At 46.3% G+C, this 19,920-nt stretch overlaps 1 protein-coding gene across 2 annotated transcripts in view; it reads right to left on the bottom strand.

Moving 5' to 3' along the window:
• LOC138747473 (formin-like protein 3) overlaps positions 1-19,920 on the bottom strand; it is a 168,774-nt gene that overhangs the window by 32,872 nt on the left and 115,982 nt on the right. For both annotated transcript variants that reach the window (XM_069906721.1, XM_069906719.1), the window contains 8 exons: positions 19,524-19,625; positions 18,147-18,387; positions 16,076-16,162; positions 14,023-14,147; positions 10,906-11,108; positions 7,196-7,430; positions 3,668-3,736; positions 1,737-1,817 (listed from right to left, as the gene is read on the bottom strand). In XM_069906721.1, coding sequence (XP_069762822.1) covers positions 1,737-1,817; positions 3,668-3,736; positions 7,196-7,430; positions 10,906-11,108; positions 14,023-14,147; positions 16,076-16,162; positions 18,147-18,387; positions 19,524-19,625 — 1,143 coding nt within the window. The remainder of the gene's footprint in view (positions 1-1,736; positions 1,818-3,667; positions 3,737-7,195; positions 7,431-10,905; positions 11,109-14,022; positions 14,148-16,075; positions 16,163-18,146; positions 18,388-19,523; positions 19,626-19,920) is intronic.

Genomic DNA, 19,920 nt, shown 5'->3' with positions numbered 1-19,920 from the left:
GAAACAGACACAGGTTTGAACCAGAGTCATGTTAACCATGCTAGGGAGGGAGGGGACAGCAGTGATCAAGGGGAGGACGGATGGCTGGGTGACGGGAGGGGGAAGCCAAGGAGGAGAACTGGAAAGGGGAAGGGAAGGGGGAATGGAGAAGAGGAGAGCAGGTTAGCAGAAACCAGAGAAGTCGACGTTAATGCCATCTGGTTGGAGACGGGGATTGTACATGAGGCCATTGACAGATAAGTGAGTACAGGAGTGTACATCGGAGGGATTGGGTGCGGACTGGGAGATCGCTTCGCTGTGTACCTTTGGTCTATCCACAAAAGTGACAGAGATGTCCTGGTAGCCAACCATTTCAGTTCTGTGTCCCACTCCCACATTGCCATGGCCTCATGTACTAGCCCACCAAGACCACCCGCAAATTGGAGGAGCAACACCTGATTTCCTGTCTGGGCCCTCTCCAGCCGGATGGCATTCCTTTTTTGTTTGGTCGCCTGCCAACAATTTTCCATACTGTGATGAAGCGCTCAACCCCGAAACGATGGTTATGTATTTTTATCTTTGCAACATAAAGGAAACTGTTTGACCTGCTGAGTTTCTGATTTTATTTCAGTTTTCCAGCATGAGTTTCTTAAATTTTTTATCAATGGTCTTTCAGCCTTTGGTGAGAGTGGGGTGGGGGGTGGGTGGGTTGGTGAGGCAAGAGCATCTAGTCTTAATTCCCTTGCTGTGGAATACCCCATCTTACCGATCACATATGGAAGGCACTGAAGGCGCATCAGCTCCTTGACCTGACTTGGTGATCGAAAAATGAGCACAAGTTCCATCCCTGAAAAAAATCCTGTACCCTGCCCGCTTGCTCAGTGTCACGTGCTGACTGAGGCACTTCCAGCATTCCCTGTTTTTGTACAATTCCTTCCAAAAATGTGCTGATCACAGACTGAAATATTGGCAAAGACTTGGATGATTTTTTTTTAACACTCTAGTGCATGAAATAAACAGTTGGGGATCACATCCTGTTTCGGTCAGTACAGCTCAGAGCACAAATCAACGGAATGTGATTTTGATTAACTGAGTTGCTATATTTAGACCAAGTTATGTGTTTGTCCAGAAGGGGGAAGGGAATGCGGCCATGTCTCCAGAAGTTGGGTTGAAGTTTGACCTAGTCCATCTGGACAAATGTTTCCTCTCTCTCGCGCGTGCGCGCGCTCTCTCTCTCTCTCTCTCTCTCTTTGTGCAAGGCTTCACCACAGACACAAAGGAGCTAGGAACAAAGATACAGCTCAAAGAAATGCCCCACAACACCCGGGCAGTTCACGATGGAAGGTGACGCTGCCCTGGCTGAGGTTCTCTTCTAGTACAAGACTAAAGACTCAACTGAAGACTTCATTGAAGCCGCATGGCCGCTGACTCAGACAACCCGTATTGTGGGCCCCAAGGCTGAAAGAATTGCCATTGGCCCCAGCTCTGCCTTTCACCATGACAAGGCTCACACTACCCACTGTCTGGACATCGGAGTACACAGCAAATGATGGTTTGAGGCCCTTTCATAATGGTCCATAAGATTAGCAATTAACAGATATATAAATTCATAGGCACCTAGGGCACCCTCCAAAACTAGACACTAAAAACATGTTAGTAAATGGTACCCACATCAAGCAAATTGCACCAGCGTTTAGAACAAGGGATTCTGTCAATACAAAATGCTGCAGCCAGTGTCAAAGGAATAGTGTACATACCAGGTCTAAACTCTGCAATTTGAAGCCATACACAGCTCCTCGTTTACTGCTGTTCATATAGTTACCAAGTGCCAAAATGATCTGTCAGGAGTAGGTGTGGGGAGAGATAGGAATATTATTGCATATATCACAGAGAAGAAACATCACAAAAGACAAAAGCTCCATAGAGTCAACACAACACTGTGTTCTATTGTTCTACATGATGAACCAGCCCCTTTAAGGGGGGCCACAGACAGAAATCATAAAAATATTTGTCTTTTTTTTATGTAGTCGGTAGGAGAGACGCATGGAAGAAACCAAAATGTGGCTGCTTCGCAGGGAATGGGGCTCATAAACTTTGAGCAGAGTCCTAAGTGGATCATAGACAAAACAAGGTTGCAAATGGCTGTTCGAAATGACAGCAAAACATGTGATTTTCAGATTCCGCTTTCTAAGTTCACAGTCACTCCTGGCACATCCTTCCTCTGCCTGTGGCCATGGCATTGCTGCTTGGTTTGTTGCTAACGCCCAGATCAGGGACACCATTGGAGCGGCATCCAGTGAAGTTACTCAGGAGGGGCTGGATGGTCAGAGGCGTCGTCATTCAGCTAAGACTGAAACCAAGGTAGAGAATGAAAGCCACTATTTCCAAGAGGAAAGGGGAATGACCAGGCCAATATTTGCCATGAACTTGGTAACTTCTATACTGATAATTCTTCATAATCACTAAATCAGTTGTTGCTTGTGGGAGCTTGCTTTGTAAGGGAGTGTGCTTATAGTAAAAACACACAGTAAATGCTGGAGGAACCCAGCTGGTCTCACAGTGAACATTACCTACGTTTCGGGCCTGAGCCCTTCTTCAAAGGATAAGCAAAGAGCAGGAAGAGGTCAGTTAAAGGGGAAGGGTCCAGACCAACAAAAGGTGTCAATTGGATATGATGAGAGAAGAGGTGAGAATTGATTTTGGTTCTGTAAAAGGAGACAGAGGGAAAAGAGGGGGAGGGAGGAGTGAGAGAGAGAGAGAGAGAGAGAGAGAGAAAACTCGAGGAAAGGAGACGGGGGACAAAGAGGTTTAACGAAAACTGGAGGAGTCGACATTAATGCCATCCAGTTGGAGGACACCCAGACAGAAGATGAGGTGTTGTTCCTCCAGTTTGCAGGTGGTCTCAGTTCAGCAGTGCACGACACCATGGACAGACATGTCGGCAATGGAATTGGGAGGGGAGGAGCAATTGAACTGGGTGGCCAGTATAATGACAGCTCACTGGCTGAAAAACACTTTGGGATATCACAATGTTGTCCAAGGCACTACAGGTCGTCCTCAACTTATGATGGGGTTGCGTCCCAGGACACCCACAGTAAGTTGAAAAAGGGTAGTGGGATCAATGTGGGGTCTGATACAAGGCTGTGGGGAGAGAGTGGGGCAGTGGGATCAGTGTGGGGACTGATACAGGGCTGTGGGGAGAGAGTGTGACAGTGGGATCAGTGTGGGACTGATACAGGGCTGTGGGGAGAGAGTGGGACAGTGGGATCAGTGTGGGGACTGATACAGGGCTATGGGGAGAGAGGGGTCAGTGAGATCAGTGTGGGGACTGATACAGAGCTGTGGGGAGAGAGGGGGGCAGTGAGAGTGTGGGGACTGATACAGGGCTGTGAGGAGAGATTGGGACTGTGGGATCTGTGTGGGGATTGATACAGAGCTGTGGGGAGAGAGGGGGGCAATGAGATCAGTGTGGGACTGATAGAGGGCTGTGGGGAGAGAGACTGATAGAGGGCTGTGAACCTCAGCCTGTCAAAACTGGTCAATGAGGGCACAGAATAGCTGGCCTTCAAACACATCCTTTCCTGGCAGAACTACATGGCTTCTGCAGAACCGTTCCTGTTAACTTAGCATGGACAAATTCACTCAGGCATCTCAGCCAATGCGTGGGTCAAGACGAGAAAACACTCACCTCCAACATTCCCTTCAACTTCTGTGAGGTCTTAATTGACGCTGAGGCTGCTATTATTGCATTCATTTGCTGGAAGAAAAAAATGAGAACAAATAAATCTTATGGACATCTTCATATGTGTAATCTATCTCCGAATATTATAAAATCTATTGGACCAGATTACACTTGTTGCGAGCCAGCAGTTCCAGTTTATTGTGTTACAAACCACGCATAACGAGCTCGACAATGAACCAGGCAGTGTTTAATTTTAAAGCACTCATTTCATTTCTTACTTTTTTTTTTGAGTATTTTATTTATGATTTTCCAAACTTAAACTCAACAAATTACCAACATTATCTGTGTCAATGTTAACAGTGTCAATATTGACTACAATTTACAATTAACAGTTCTATACAAAGTTTTCTGCAGAGTTCAAGCTCTTTCTGTCCCCCTTCCCCCCCCCACACACCCTCAACATTTAACACTTAAACAACCACAGTTACACACAATATTTCTTACTCTTAAGCTACAGCCTTAACTCTTAAACTATCCTTAACACTAAATCAATCCGCAGCTCCGTGCAAGTGTTGTGTGTGGGTATGCGTGATATACCAAAACCATTGCAGTCCAGGCCAAAATCTAGGAAGTTATTTCGAAGTTCAGTCTTTTAAATTCAGTGTTGACACGTAGCCCTTTGAAATTTGATCCCCATAATTAATGTTCAACTGATGGGAAGACTGGAGTTGTGGCTACTACAGATTCACGAATTCTCCTTGCGTTGCCTTGGAAGAAATGTCCATCCACACGAGCTGTGGTCATAACACTCCTGGTCCTTTTGTAGGCAAGACTCGAGCTGGGTGGCCCCCATGAAGCATCCAAGACCCTGGCATTGGTCTCTCCGAGTAACTTCATTGCTAGTCACACTTAAAATGAAGCCGTTTCTCCAAGTGGCCTCCACTGTTAGTCACAATCTAAATTAAGCACTTTGCTTCCCAAAAAGACCCTCCTAGCACAGGTCGATCCTCCAAAAAGGCCCAGTCATTCACAGAGCATGGTTTGCTCTGAATTCCATGAAAATGGCTGTCCACAAAAGCTGCATCAGAAAGCTGCTTTCTCTCCAGCAGTCAGAATGGTTCTCCCTTTGCAAAATCACAGCATCTTTGTAAATGTATCAAACCTTCCCTCAGTTCTCACAATGTATCGAATTGTCACTAGGCTGTGACTTGTGTTGTGCTTGTGTGAAATATTAACTGACCATTCAGCCCCTCCTGTCTATACTATCCCCTGCAGTGATAATTCCATTTTACTAAAACTGGAGCTCGTAATAATTGTTATCTGATTGTCCAAATACAACCCGACAAAATAGAGTTCTCAGGTCCTCAGTGCAAAACACGCAGACACACAACTAGACGAATAATACATATGCAGGACAAATATTCATATATACAAATAAATATATAAACATTGTTTTGTGAATATGAGAGTCTCAGAGGGTCAGTGTGAACAGTTCCTTTGGTCGTTCAGCATTCTCACTGCCCGTGGGAAGAAACTGTTCCTCAGCCTGGTGGTGCTGGCTCTGATACTCCTGGATCTCTTCCCCGACGGGATACTGTGCGCAGGGTGGAAGGGGTCTTCAATAACCTTCAGTCAACTACAGTTCTGTAACTGAGTCAGACTTGTGCATCTGTGTTCTGAAGCGCTGAAGTACAGGACACACTGGAGGTCAGATGATCATTCTGCTGAGCATGGGGGAAGATTTGGACCATCCTGAGTCGAGGGGTCAGATACACTTTGTATCTAACCACCCCAACTTCATACTGGCTATGAATGATGGGTCTAATGCAGGCCTGTACATTTCAACTCATTGGGATTAAGAGCAATGAGAAGGGATCTCATTGAGACATACAAAATTCTGACAGGACAAGACAGGTTAGATGCAAGGAGAATGTTCCCCAGGATGAGGAAGCTCAAAGCAAATGGGTCAGTTTATTGATAAGAGGGAATCCATTTCGGATTAAGCTGAGTAGAAATTTTTCACTGAGTTGTGAACTCCCCACCACAGAAAGTTGTTGAGTCCAGTTTGTTAGATAGATAGTCAAATCCCCGTTATCCAGAATTCAAGCCACTGGCAAAAAAAAATTGCGGAAAAGAAATAGGTAAAAATACAGAAGTTTAAAATTGATGCCCCCTAGTGGTCAGTTCACCAATCATGCCACATGCAATCTCAAACAAATGAAAAGTTCTCTTATCTGGCATCTACCAAGCTTTATAGGTGCCAGATACTGGGGTGTTACTGTATTCAAATGGGAGTTGGATGTGTGCCTTATGGCTAAGGGGATCAAGAGATACGGAGAAAATGCAGGAGATCTATGATAACCTGTGATTGGCTCAAAGAGCTGAATGGCTCCTATTTTCTGTTTTCATGAATGTGATCACTGAACCCCATTAAAAAAGGCAAGATGATGTGCGATTTTCTCCTTTGTTTTAACTAAGCTACATAAAATAAATGCATTTCAAAACAAAATTTTCCTCAAGTTTTTAGAAATATTTTATCAGAAAATTTAAAAGAAATAAAAGAGCCTCATGACAGCAAAATGCCCCAGATGGTTCTGCCATCAGGTTCTGTCACCCAAGGCCTAATTGAGGTAGCAAGGCCTGGAGGATGTTTGGGGACACTTGGGCCACATGGAGTACATGTCACTGCTGGATGAGTGTGGAAGGTGAAGGAAAAGTGCAAATCAGCCACTGTTTGAAGGACTCCACCACAAGGCAGCACAATTGGTGTAGCGGTTAGCGCAACGCCTTTACGGCACCAGCGATCGGGGCCGGGGTTCAAATCCTGCGCTGTCTGTAAGGGGTTTGTATGTTCTTCCTGTATTTGCGTGGGTTTTCCATGGGGGGGTGGTGATCCGGTTTCCTCCCACACTTCAAAATGTACCGGGGATTGGAGGTCAATAGGGTGTAAATTGGACGATGTGGACTCGTGGGCTGAAATGGCCTGCTACCCTGCTGTTAGGTTTTTTAAAAATTAACATTGATGCATGTTCAAAGGTATCCTGAGCCCTGCAACTGGCCACTGAAGGGAATGAAGAGGCATGAGCATGGGTGTGCAAGGCAGGGAAGGAGGAGGGATGACGGGGTTTGAGAAGGGGAGGTTGTCAGGAAAAGAGATGAATGACAAGTAACATAAAAAATAGATGAGTTGGAGAATGAAGAACAGATTTGGAAAACAACTTTTGAGTTCCTTCTTAGTGGAAGTTGTCTTACACTTCCAAGTTAAAACAAAAACAAGTGGCCGAGGCTTACAGCCTCAATGTTTGTTAATAGAGGACAAAGGCCACAGCTTAATGGCCAAATTCACACAAGGCATTACACAAGGTCACTCGCCTGGGTTTTCCTGGTCCATACATCAGGCAGCAGGAGAGGGGACAGTGCCCATCACTGGGGCCTGGTCCACATCGCCAGCAAATGGCTAACATCCCTCCACTAATTTCCCTTGATATTAGACTGGAGATGCAGTATTTTGTCAACAAGATAAAGAAGCCCTACCGGATTCAACATCTGGATGCTCTCAGGGAAGTTGCCAACAAACGTCATAATGGTCATACGCTGGGATAGGCGTTCAATTTTGCTGAAGTGCATCATGAAACGGTCCTCGTTGGACAGGTCATCCAGTGGTTTCCTCTCCTTCTCATACTGCTTCAAGAGCTTCACCTCATTCTCGAGGGGCAGAAAACGATTTAAGCACTCCACAAAGTCGAGGGGCAGAGTCTTCAAATCGTACCTAGAAGAAGGGAGTTGATGCTTTAGTCCAGCAAAGTAAATTTCAGATCACGTCTTTTACACCTGCAAATAACACAGGGGGCGACAAGTGAGGTGGCAAGGGATTCATTTTCCTGCACATTGCAAACCTGTCAGTTAAAAAAAAAAGCCGCAGAACCTGCATCTTTTGCCTGGTGTTACAAAATGGCTCCTGTCACAAAATGGCTGCTTGCTGATATAGCGCAAAATTCATGCCTTGACATCGTTGAGCTTGCAGACGCGGGTTGAATTGCTTTTAAAGTCCAGCTTGCACGAGTGTTTGGGACATTTTTGCAGCACCCTCACTTGGCGCATGCAGCAATTTCCTGCCTTTACAAGAGTCACCGAGCAGCACCCAAGTTAGAGTTTGCTCCCCTGGACAAATTGCGACGGTTGAGTTAGAATCACGCAGACAAATGCCCCTTTCTCTGGGTCACAGACGACGTGCTCATTTCGAAGCCAATCCATTATGTCTGACAGGAAAGAAAAACTGGCTGCTGGGAAGGTAAAGGTCCCCACTAGTGTTACCTTTGTGCCCCCTTCCACATTGCAGTTGAGAACATATGCAAGACTGACCAACATTGAGCAGCCACAGGCCCAGTTATTGCATGAGCACTCTGCCTTGAACCCAGTCATTTTAAGGAGTAGTGGCACTTGGCACCAAGTGGCAGCTGGTGGTGGCACTGGGGGACATCAATGATAGGGCAATCAACTAACCCTCTGTCATGTCAGCCCTGCCTCAGAAGATGTGATCAATGTGGTTGGGTTGTCAGTTGGAACGCCACTTCATCGCACAACTTCCAAATGGCTTGGAAACGATTGTTCGGCATTGTTTTTCAAAGCGGTTTTGGTGTGCGAGCGGCAGAATCCATCACATCGTGCCAATGAGGATGTTTTACAGGTTGCACCAATGAGAGAAGACAGCAGCTCCTGGCAATGGTCCAAGCTCCCAAAGAACTTAACCATTAGCCGCTTCAAGAGTCAAACACTGGAACCACGGCCATACTGCTTTGCACCCCACCTGTCGCCCCGCATTTTGCCTCCCATGAAGTTTCATCACAGACCTCCATCTGCCTATGCCCAAGTACTCTGCAAGGAAAAAGAGGGCAGCAGGGTTAGTGCAACGCTGTGACAGCGCCAGTGATCGGGATCGGACTGGGGTTCGAATCCCGTGCTGCCTGTAAGGAGTGTGTACGTTCTCCCCGTGTCTGTGTGGGTTTCCCCCAGAGGCTCTGGTTTCCTCCCACTGTTCAAAACGTACCGGGGGGTTGAACATCAATAGGGTGGAATTGGGCGGCATGGCCTTGTGGGCCGAAAGGGCCTGTTACTGTGCTATATGTGTAAATTTTTAAAAAAATTATAAATCCCCATTAATAAGTTTGGGTTGAGTATTTTTAAGCTGGAAACTGCTGATGGAGAATTGATGCAACCACAATCCATTCCTACTTAGGTGATTACAATGTTATTAGCAATTTGTTTGCTGTAAGATGAGAAAGACTCCAATAAAATGCTGGGTAAAGGGCTGTCATGATGTGAAATGTTCAACTGGTAAGGTCTCTTGAGGCTGATTCCTGAGCTTATATTTCTTTCATTCTCCATTCAGTAAATGTCACGTTGCATGTACATTCTGTGTGCGCCATCACGTTACTCTAGGAGTTGGACAGCTTGGTTTCCCTGCTGGTCTGCTGGGATTGCCATGACACAGGGCTTCCTGGAATACTTAGCCCTGTCTGCTCTCTGGCACAGTTTCCGTCTCAAGGTTGCGCAGGCCTTGATTTGAACTACGCATGGTCCTCAACTTGATTGCTCCTTGCAGTTACCATTGGGGCATCCATACAGTCAGCGAGTACCCGAGGTGCAAGTATTTTACAAGCGAGTTATCTACGCACTTGTAAACTATGCCACGGCATCACCACTCTGGGTGCCACTGACATCCAAGGCAGTGGTCTTTTCAACCAGAACTGTACAGATCAGGGTGACAAGACTCTGCCTGGAAACTTTGGCATGCATGCATTCTACTGTGGTGACTGGATTGTGCAGGCAGTCCAACCCAGATGGCAATCTCAGTTAGCAATGAGGCTCATTGAGTTTGTACAGCAAGGGTAATATGCAGGACATCCATCAAGCTCAGCCTGGAGTGGGGGGGTGGGGGGATATCAAAGAGGAGGAAACCAGCTTGCTGCATAACCTTCCAGTCAGATGAACAGCATCTGCAGGGGCTTCAGCCTTATGGAGAAAATGGAGGAAGGAATGTTGTCAAAACAAAGGTGAAGAAAAATCTGGTGATAGAATTGGACAAAATGCGCTTTTTTTTTAAAAATAGAAATTTGAATGCCATGCAAATTAACATCGCACCAAACCTCACTATAGTAAAAGCACTTGGTGGTGACACGTCAGCTATCTCCAAGAGCCAGGAGGAGATGAAGAAGTAACTCCAATGCCCAATGAGATGGACAGATTTTGGTTTGAATCTGGCATAGTCTGGAAGGAAAAACACAGAGATGCTGGAGGAACTTGGCAGATCTTGCAGCGTCCATAGGAGGTCAAGGTATATTACTGACGTTTCGGGCCTGAGCCTTGAAGAAGGGCTCAAGCCCAAAATGCCGGTAATATATCTTGACCTCCTATGGACGCTGTAAGAGCTGCCAAGTTCCTTCAGCATCTCTGTGTTTTTAACTACAACCACAGGGGCTGCAGACCTGTCTGTAAGGAGTTTGTATGTTCTCCCTGTGTCTGCGTGGGTTTACCCCAGGGGCTCCGGTTTCCTCCCACCGTTCAAAATTTTCAGGGTTTGTAGATCAATTGGGTGCAATTGGGTGCCGTGGGCTTGTGGGGCGGAATGTTGGTTGTTACCGTGCTGTAAATTTAAAATTTCTAAATTTAAAAATAAATGGAATATGCAAATTCATTTACTATCAATGGAGTTGACTGGGCCGAACCATTCAAACAATCAGTGCCAGGTGACCAAAAGGTGGTGGTTGTGAGTAGCCAATGGGATTGGGACTGAAACTTTGTAAGCCTGACAGAGTGACTGTGGAATGACTGATTCCCCTTCTGAGTGGGAGCTAGGGGAATGGCAGAGGGAGGGATCGTGGAGGCATCTGAGATTAGGTGTGGGCTGGGGCAGCAGAGGCAAGATGAGAGGCAGGAGTAGAATTGGAGGGGGGCAAAGGAGAAATCATTCAATTTGAGTGGCTTTGATGGATGCTGGTCACAATCCTCCCCCATCCATATCTGCACAGAGGTGCACCCAGATGATTAATCCCAAATACTGAAAACTTCCAGACAAAGAGGATACAGGAAGAAGATCAGGAGCCAATCTTGGACGAGATGGGCGAAGAGGTGGGGGGGGGGGGGGGGAGGTGAGGAAATAGTTCAGCAAAACGATGACGCAAATGCACGCAGTTGCCAGCCCACACTTCACACAATCAAAGAGGTCTGAAGGCTTTTCAACGTACATTTGAATGGCCCTGCAAATCTCTTCAGTTGTCTTGCCAGCCTTGCGCAGTGTAATGGCGAGATTCTTTGCTCGGTTGGCTTCGAGCAGCGTCACTTTACTCAGTGCTTTCTGCGCACTTTTGCTTTTCTGACAGGAGATTTCAATGGTGGGTCCCTGGGCTTTCGTCTTGAAGAGGTCTTCAAACTCGTCCAGGTCAAGCTCCTAGAGCACAAAGTGATTGGATAAATACCTTGATTATTATTTTGCACTTGGAGGTCTCCCATGCTCGCAGGCAATCTCTTTTGCAAACTGAGCCTCCCTGCCACTGAAACCAGCAATCATCGAGGACCCTCACCACCCAGCACTCGCTCTGTTCTTGCTGCTGCTTTCATCAGGAGAGAGATCTCTGGGCCACAAGACTCGCACCACCTGGTTCAAGGACAGCTGCTCCCCCTCCACCATCAGATTTCTCAACAACAAACTCAATCAGGGACTCGTTTAAAGACTCGTACTTGTGCACTTCATTGATTTTTACCCTCTCTGTATTGCAGTTTGTTTACATTTCTTTATGTTTTATGTGTGTATGTTGAGTACAGTTTTTTTCCCCCACTACCAATAAGTGGTAATTCTGCCACACCTGCAGGAAAAGGAATCTCAGGGTTGTAATGTTATGTGATGTCATGTACATACTCTGGCAATAAATCTGAAAATCCTCAGGGTCTTGTGGCTAGCTCTCTCCACTCTCTCTATCACTACAGCTCTTGGACATCTTCAATGCTCCAACTGACTGGTTAACTCTGGATGCCTTTGTATTTGTGCAAGACATACCCTCCTTCTGTGGCCTCTCTCCTACTTCCACTGCATTCATCTCCCTCACACATCTAAAGGAAACAAATACCAGGACCGGGCACGAGGCAGGGTGTGGAAATGCGCCAATCAGGGTCAGGACCAGGCCTTGTGGAAGTTGCAACTTGGTGGGTACAGGGGTTGGAGGAAGGAAAGGTGAAGGATCAAATAAACAATATGGGAGCTTGGGTTGGGGATGCCTGGATTGGGAATTGTGGGCCGTAGTATGAGGATGTAAGGTAATGGAGTGGGGATAAAGGAGACATGGGTCTGAAGCTGCAAGTCCAGGTTTGAAGAAAATGGAGGGAGGGTGTGGCTTAAGGCTTAGTTCGGAGTAGGCCAGAGGTTGTAGATGGAGCAACCCTCTGAGCCCAAGGCATAAAGTCATGGTTCTAGGCTGGGATATATAGGGATAAGACACTCGGGATGATCAAGGACTCGGCATGACAGGACTTGAATCTGGGGAAAAGATGGAAGTCTGTATGCCCAGAGTGGAAGAAACATAGATTATCATAAGAACCAAGTTTGGAGCTTGCCTGACCAAAACTGTCCCAATCAAGACAATGAGATACTACAGGGAGGTGCTCTGAGAGCACAACATGGGCCCAGAAGGCAAGGGACTGCTGAGAGATTGAGGTCAGGAGTGGCTGCTCAAATATAACAGCAGCAATGATGGAGCAGAGTGGGGCAGGTTTGGAGATGACCAGAAAACCTCAGTTAGATGCTGTTCTGGCAGCAAAGGATGGTGAAGAAGCAATGGCAGCTCTAACTAAGGAGAAGGCCCTCAAAGATCTCACTGACCCAAAGAGTAGAGTCATGCAGTTTGCACGGACCAATAGACAGCATTAGAAGCTCACTCCATAACGTTAGATCTGAGTGTTTGGATTTTAAGATGGAGCAGAACTGATGTGCAGTTGAGTGTTAAAAGTGAGCAATATCCACAGGTGATAAGAAATGCTTGGTTTCTTTTATATTCTACCCACTGCTGAAGAATTTAGACTGTGTGAAACCATAGTTGGAACCTAACTTTAGGGCAGCACGGTTAACGCAACGCCGTTGCAGCACCAACCACCTGGGTTCAAATCCGGCGCTGTCTTTAAAGAGCATTCTCCTTGTGTCTGCGTGGGTTTTCCCCGGGGGCTCCGGTTTCCTCCCACCATTCAAAAGCGTATGGGGGTTGCAGGTAAGTTGGGTATTTTGGTGGCATGGGCTTGTGGGCCGGAAGGGTCTGCTACTATGCTGTATGTCTCAATTTTAAAAATAATAGCCCTCAGCAACATGAGGGGTTGGAGGGCTAACACTCGGGTTTGAGGAATTGGGAAGCCATTTCTAATCTGCCCTCGCTGAGTTCGATCCATCTGCCTGCAGAAACGGCCACGTGGGGAAATCACCGACTTCCTTCTTCTCATGGGAGGGGTACTCCACGTGGATGCAATCCATCTGATCAGTGAACAGCATGCACATTTAAAGAGGATCCTGCTGACTTGAAAAGAGGTGTGTCAGCTCAGAAAAACTGCAAATTACAGTTGGCCGTAGGAATGGGAACAGGGCTAAAAAGGTGCGATTATAACTACTTGTCTCGCTGGCTTGGTTTCCACCATGTGCAAATAGAAAAGCTGGAAGAAATCAGCCAGTTAAGCAGCGTCTGTAAAAAAAGAAACCAGTTAACATTTCAGATCAAAGACCCTTCGTCAGATCCAAGGAGGTGTACATCTGTCCCCAGTTGAACTCACTCCCAACATTCACGTCTGTTAATATCAAATGATCCAGATGTACAGAAAGTGAGAACCATTGGCCGAGGTCCTTGCACATATGTAGTGCTGGCAAAGACTCTTCTCTCCCCAAGTTTGTGGAAGTCAGATCTTGCCAAATCCCTCAGAACAATGTGGAAGGAACTCCACTTAACTGCACCTCAACTCTTAAATGCTGCCAAACATCTTAGACAACTGTCACTTTACAGTTCTTGGTCCATTCTCGCCCAATCTTGCCAAGGATACAGTTGCAACATTTGGCTAACTGTTCTCTACTCTCATTATCATCCATCTTTGCACCTTTGCGAGAGATGGTGGATATTCTGCTGAGGATGACCAGTATTTTGCTATTTTTATTTCAAAATTCACACAGCTGTTGCATGACTCACTGGGGGCCAGACAGGGACTGCAGGTGAACAAGGGTTTGTCCCACACCCCTTTCTCAGTCCTTGTGGCCTGACTTCACTTGCTTCCTGCGGTCTCTTCTGCACCACAGACACAGGGGTGGGTAAAATCCTTAAGTCAATCACCCATCTTACCTCCAATATCTTTTCGTCATCGATTTCAGTGAAGACCGTTCCATTGATCTGATTGGGTTTTAATGCCATCCAGTTAAATACCGGCAAACGGAATTTTGTTTTAATTGGTTTCTTGATCCGAATGGCTGAAAAGAGAAATGGAAACATTTAACTCAGATCACAGTACGAGAAAGGTTTTTGGATCAGGGCTGTATTCTCACCTCTGGGTCAGAAAGTGCAGCAGGGTTCAAATCCCACTCCAGATAATCCCAGCAAATAGCTCTTGTTCACAATTCTGTATTTTCCAATGACATACTCGTTCCTGGTGTGTGTGAGTGGACTGTGCCTCATTCCATGTTTGAGAGCCCATAAAACTCTCCTGCCATGTTGGACTCACTTGACTAAAGATAGTCAAGGAGAGAATGGGAAACTCACATTATGATCAGTCGAACCATTAACCAGTCTGAAAATCCTTCACAGTGCTCTCCAAAGGATGTGCAATGATGTAAACAACACCAATTGTACTAATGTGCTCCAGAATTGTGCAAGGTCTGGAACAGACAGATGGAATGGCAGCCATAACCTGACTGAAAGGAATGAGGATCGGACGCATTTCTGGAAATGCAGCAACGTATGTGTGAATGTGCACGTGGGATACCATAAAACACGTGTAATGGTAGAATTTTGTGGACTAATCTGGGGGTAAAATTTAGGGGGTCAACTATTACATGCATGCTATTTTTGACTGTGGTGAATACCTGTGTCGCTCGAAGCGTTGGGAGCTTGAATGGGCAGGTGGGACCGGGTGGTAAGTCCGCAGTCGGGGCGTCGGGGGCTTGGATGGGCGGGATGGGCCAAAAATAGGGGGGGGCAACTTTTACATCAACTATTATGGTATAAAGAGGTAGACTGTTCTACCCATCAGGCAAGCCTAGTCCCATCTAGTCCTCTACTTTTTCTCCATTGGCTTTGACTGAAGCCACCTCCACCATTCAATGCAACCATTGCTATTTTATGCCCTCCTTTTCTGCATGTTTCTTATTAATGCTGGTTAACAAAAATCCATCAGTTTTGCATTTTAAATTATTATCCAACTTAACAACAATTGGCAACTATGGAAGAGTGCTTCCAAACTTCACTCCTTAACTCAGGCTCTGACTTTCAAACTTTTTCCTGACCAATTACTCTCCACCTACCCAATTACTCTCCACCTACCCAATCCAGTCTCTTCATACATTGAAACTTTGATCAAATCACTTTCACTTTGTATCAGACGGAGACAGAGAGACAGAGAGAGAGAGAGAGAGAGAGAGAGAGAGAGAGAGACAGTCAGAGAAACAGAGCGAGAGAGAGAAAGAGATGTAATAGAAGAACAATTAAGACGTCGGTCAAATTCTTTTTGGCTTGGAGTGGTCACTAGGTGACATTTGGCAAGGCTGCATGGGCTGGAGGAAGTTACAGATAAGGAGAGACAGCAATTTCAGAAAGTAAGGAAATTAGACAATTGCAGCAAGAAGAAATAATATTTTAAATTTTTAAATTTAGGCATACACCACGGTAACAGGCCCTTCTGGCCTACAAGCCTCCGCCACCCAATTACACCCAATTAAACCTACAAACTCCTTGTATGAAGGACTCAAGCTCGAAACATTGGTGATGTATCTTTATCTTTGCTACAAAAAGGACCCCGTTTGACCTGCTGAGTTTCTCCAGCGCCATGTTTTCAATACAAACTCCACACCTTTTTGAACGGTGGGAGGAAACCGGAGCCCCCGGGGAAAACGCACGCTAACACGAGGAGAAATGACAAGCTCCTTATGGAGAGCATGGGATTCGAAACTCGGTCCTGATCGCTGCCGCTGTAACGGTGTTGCGCTAACTGCTATGCCAACCATGGTGCACAAACACAATCCATCAGTTACGTGAAGTGGGAAGAACATGCGTTATGTCAGACACAGCTCAATGTGGCACAGAAATGCCTGCTTAAAAAAAAAAGCCACATTTTTTCTTTTCTCTTTTGTTAAGGTAATTTTGATATCAATAGCATTACAGTATAAAGCACACAGACTGTTACCTGACAAACCGTGGCTCAGAATAACCGACAGGGAGCCACCGGGTAATGGAGGAGCAGGTGGTGGGGGTGGTGCTGCTGGGACTTGACCTGCAAGAAGAGATGAGCATTATTAAATCAGTCTGTTCCTGCTCTTCTGCTAACTTCTAAATTTTTGATGTGGACATACAGGACAATAACAGGCTATTTTGGCCCACGAGTCCGTGCTGCCCAATTACACCCCATTAACCTACACCTCCAGTACATTTCGAACAGTGGGAGGAAACCGGAGTCCCCATGCGGGCATGGGGAGAACGTACAAAGTCCTTACAGACAGCGCAGGATTTGAACCTCAGTCCCAATCGCTGGCGCTGTGAAGGTGTTGCGCTGACCGCTACGCCAACCGTGCCACCCCTATGCTGACCGCGCTGTCCCTACACCAACTGTGCTGCCCCATGGATCTAAAAGGCTATTTTATTAATTAAGAAGGCAAAGTTGGATGCTTATTTAAAGAAAGTGTTGAATAATGCCTTTGAATGTTGCTAATTTCACTGCAGCGTGTGTGGAGCAAGAGGAGGGCCTTAATTTTCTCATTGTGGACAGGAGCTCTATTGACACACGAGGCCCAGATTTACTTAGTTTTAAAACTAATTTCAGTGAGATTACAGGTCAGAATCTACTTTGCCTTGAAACCCGATGCTTGTTTTAGAAAGGGTATGAAGGATTATGTGGCTTTTGGGAGGAATTTGTCACGGAGGAAAGAATAAAAGAGGTGGGGGGGGGGAGGAGGAAGGTTTGAGGCTGGGTTGTTCACAGTTCATGAAGGGAAGACCTTAAGGTAAGGGGGTTGAAGTCGCTGGGACGAAGGGAATAACAGGAAATGTTCACATGGTGAAGCTTTAAATCCCAGGGGAATTCTGGATTAGGAAAGGCAAAAACAGACATAGGTTTCATTAAAAGGACAATTAGAGTTGCCCTCGTCATATACTAATAGTCTGAAGCCTGCTGCAACAAATAACTGGATGCAGTTGCAAAGAGGTGGATTGATGCAGATGGTGGAACAAAATAACAGGCATAGGAACTTGAAACCTTCTCTGCTATTTAATGAAATCAGTACTGATCTGACTCTAACACAAACTTCACATCCCCCTCTACGCTGAATGGTCTTACTTATTGAAGTTCTCTCCCCTGTTGTCAAAGCACCTGAAACAACACCCAGCCATTAACTAAAAACCTACCATTTTGCTTATACCTTGATGAAGGGCTCAAGCCCCAAAATGTTGGTTATGCACCTTTATCTGTGCCACATAAAGGACCCTGTTTGACCTGCTGATTTTCTCCAGCGTTGTGCATTTACTTCAATCACGGCATCTGCAGGCTTTCGTGATTTACTCAACTAACTACCTGTGCAAAGGCTTGGCTCTCTTTGAAAACTGAAGGACAGTGAATATAGAGTCCTGGAGCAGTTCAACTCTGCCAAGATCAGTCGGGTGGTCTCAATGCTTGGGTTCCGGACATGAACAATACAGGGAAGTGGAAGGCTTAAACAAAATTTGAGAGCTTGCTCTCCCATTCCTAATTCACTTCAAATTGATAAAGTGACATTTGAAGACCGTCTTGCCTCAGGTGGCCAACAGCCCAATTTAATTTTGCACTTCAATATTCAGATATTTTGAACGTTTCGTCAATGGGCCAAGCAACACCGTTCCTGGTACAGCCAGCGGAAGTTGGCATCATTGCAGTCAGGGGAGGCAATTAACTGCAGGTATGTGCAGTTTTGTGGGAAGCCGGGAGAAAGAGTCAGAGGACACTCTGGGCCTTGCCTGACGGGCTTCGCCTTCTTCCAAGCTCCATCACTGGGGGCGTTTCTGTAGGCCCCAGGGGCTGAGCAGACACCTGTTCCAACCAGGAGCCTTTCCGATCAGCTGGAGATAGGATTGGGAGATCCAGAGGAGCACAGGAAGTTTAGAATCTCAAGGTGACTGAATGGACCACTTCAGATCCAATAACCATCACCCCCCACCCATCTCGTTGCTTCAGGACACATCCCTCCCACCCAGTTGGCCTCTGTGGATAGCGAGCACTGCAGTTTTACCTGGAAGCGGCGGGGCGAGTGGTGGTGGGGGAGGGGTCGGGGGCCTGGGTGACGCAGGAATGATCTGGATCAAATCCGAATCCATGGAAGTGCGAGACAGCCTGGAAGGATCTCCGTCCAGACAATCCCCAATAGATTCGCGCTGCCGCCCCAGATGAAACTGCCGCTGAAAAGCCTCCTCCTTCTCTTTGATCATCTTTCGCAAGGTGTGCACCTGGCTGCTGGCATCTTTGTAGGTTTCCTGTCAGGGGACAGATTTGACAATGGGTGGCAGGCTGATTCACATGGTCCCTGGTGACAATGCTGTTGTTTCAACTGCCGTCTCTCTCCAAGTGGACATTTCTGCTTCTGATCAGATCTTCTCCCAACCAATGGTGGCAGATGTGCCACACAAGCCCCCCCGCCCTCCCCACAACAACCAAAGTCGCTCTGCAATGGGCTTCAAAGAAATATTCGCCACGAGCTGGAAAAGTGCAGTGTCCTTATTGCTGTTCCTATCCCTGACAGCCAGTGTTAATTCATTCAAAGGTTTTTTGGACGTAGGATGTTACAGAGAGCTGACAACGATAGTTAAGCATTCATTCACTGGGTGTGGACATCATTGGCATTGACCGTGATTTATTGTCCCTCCTAAACTGCCCCAGAACAGAGGAGACATTGAAGAGTGGATTGCATTGGTGGGTCTCTACAAGCCAGAGTGAATGAGGAGGGCGGACATCTTTCTGATGGGCATATATGAACCAGACTGTTTTTACAATAATTCAATGGTTCACCATTACAGAGCCTATTTTATTTAAATTCCAGGTTGATTTAACAACCTCAGCTGCCAAAAATGCAATTTGAGTTCCTGCCTTTGGGTGAATAATTCAGGTCTCAGCCAACTTTACCACGACCGACCCAAATGAGCCTGCGACACATAAATGTGCTGGAGAACCTCAGCAGGTCATACAACATCGAAAGGAAATAGAGATACCTTGACAAAGGGCTCAGGCCCGAACCATTGGTTACCCTCTACTTCCTGTGGACGCTGCGTAACCTGCCGAGTTTCTCCAGCACGTTTGTATGTTGGACTCGACCCCAGACTTTCCTGTTTAACTCCACAAAGAAGCCCACATTTGGAGCTCTGGGTTTTATATGGACTTGCTCACGGAGGAGGGAATTGCCAAAGTTAAATGTCAAGTCGTTAATTAGACCCAGTGTATTTCCCTGGAACTTTTGCGTGATTCTGTTGCCCTCACTGGAAGCAGAAGGCAAATATAACTTATCCACTCCTGGGATTCACTGACAGCAACTGTTCTCCACAAGCTGGGTGTCTCGATTGCGAAACAAAATACAGCAGCCCACTGACCCTGCACAATTCCAGCCAACAGACCCTACCTTAATCGTTTCCAGTTCGTTGTCTCGATGGAGTAACTGCTTCTCCAGTTCTGCCACCCTCATCATATTTTCATTCTCCAGTTCCTGAAGCTTCTCTGCTAACTAGGAAGAAGGATAGATTTTAAGCTACAATCCAAGTGATGCAAAGCCCCGTTGCCATTGCTGAAGGTGCATGAATATTCAGGATGTAGACTCAGGATGTCCCGGATTTATGGACCCACTCAGGCATAATTCAGCCAAAGACACAAATCCCGATATTCTCATATTCTGGACAGTTGAAAGTGCGACGACATCAGGAATTTCTCACTGGTGACTGGTCTGTAGTCAGACATGCATTTAAATGACACCCCCCCAAAAAATCTTGAGGTGGAACATTGGAGTGGCGTATGGTGCACCC

The sequence above is a fragment of the Narcine bancroftii genome, chromosome 12, assembly GCF_036971445.1.
Source record: "Narcine bancroftii isolate sNarBan1 chromosome 12, sNarBan1.hap1, whole genome shotgun sequence".
NCBI lineage: Eukaryota > Metazoa > Chordata > Chondrichthyes > Torpediniformes > Narcinidae > Narcine > Narcine bancroftii.
The sequence above is the reverse complement of the archived record's forward strand: the minus strand, read 5'-3'. Positions and strand labels throughout refer to the sequence as shown.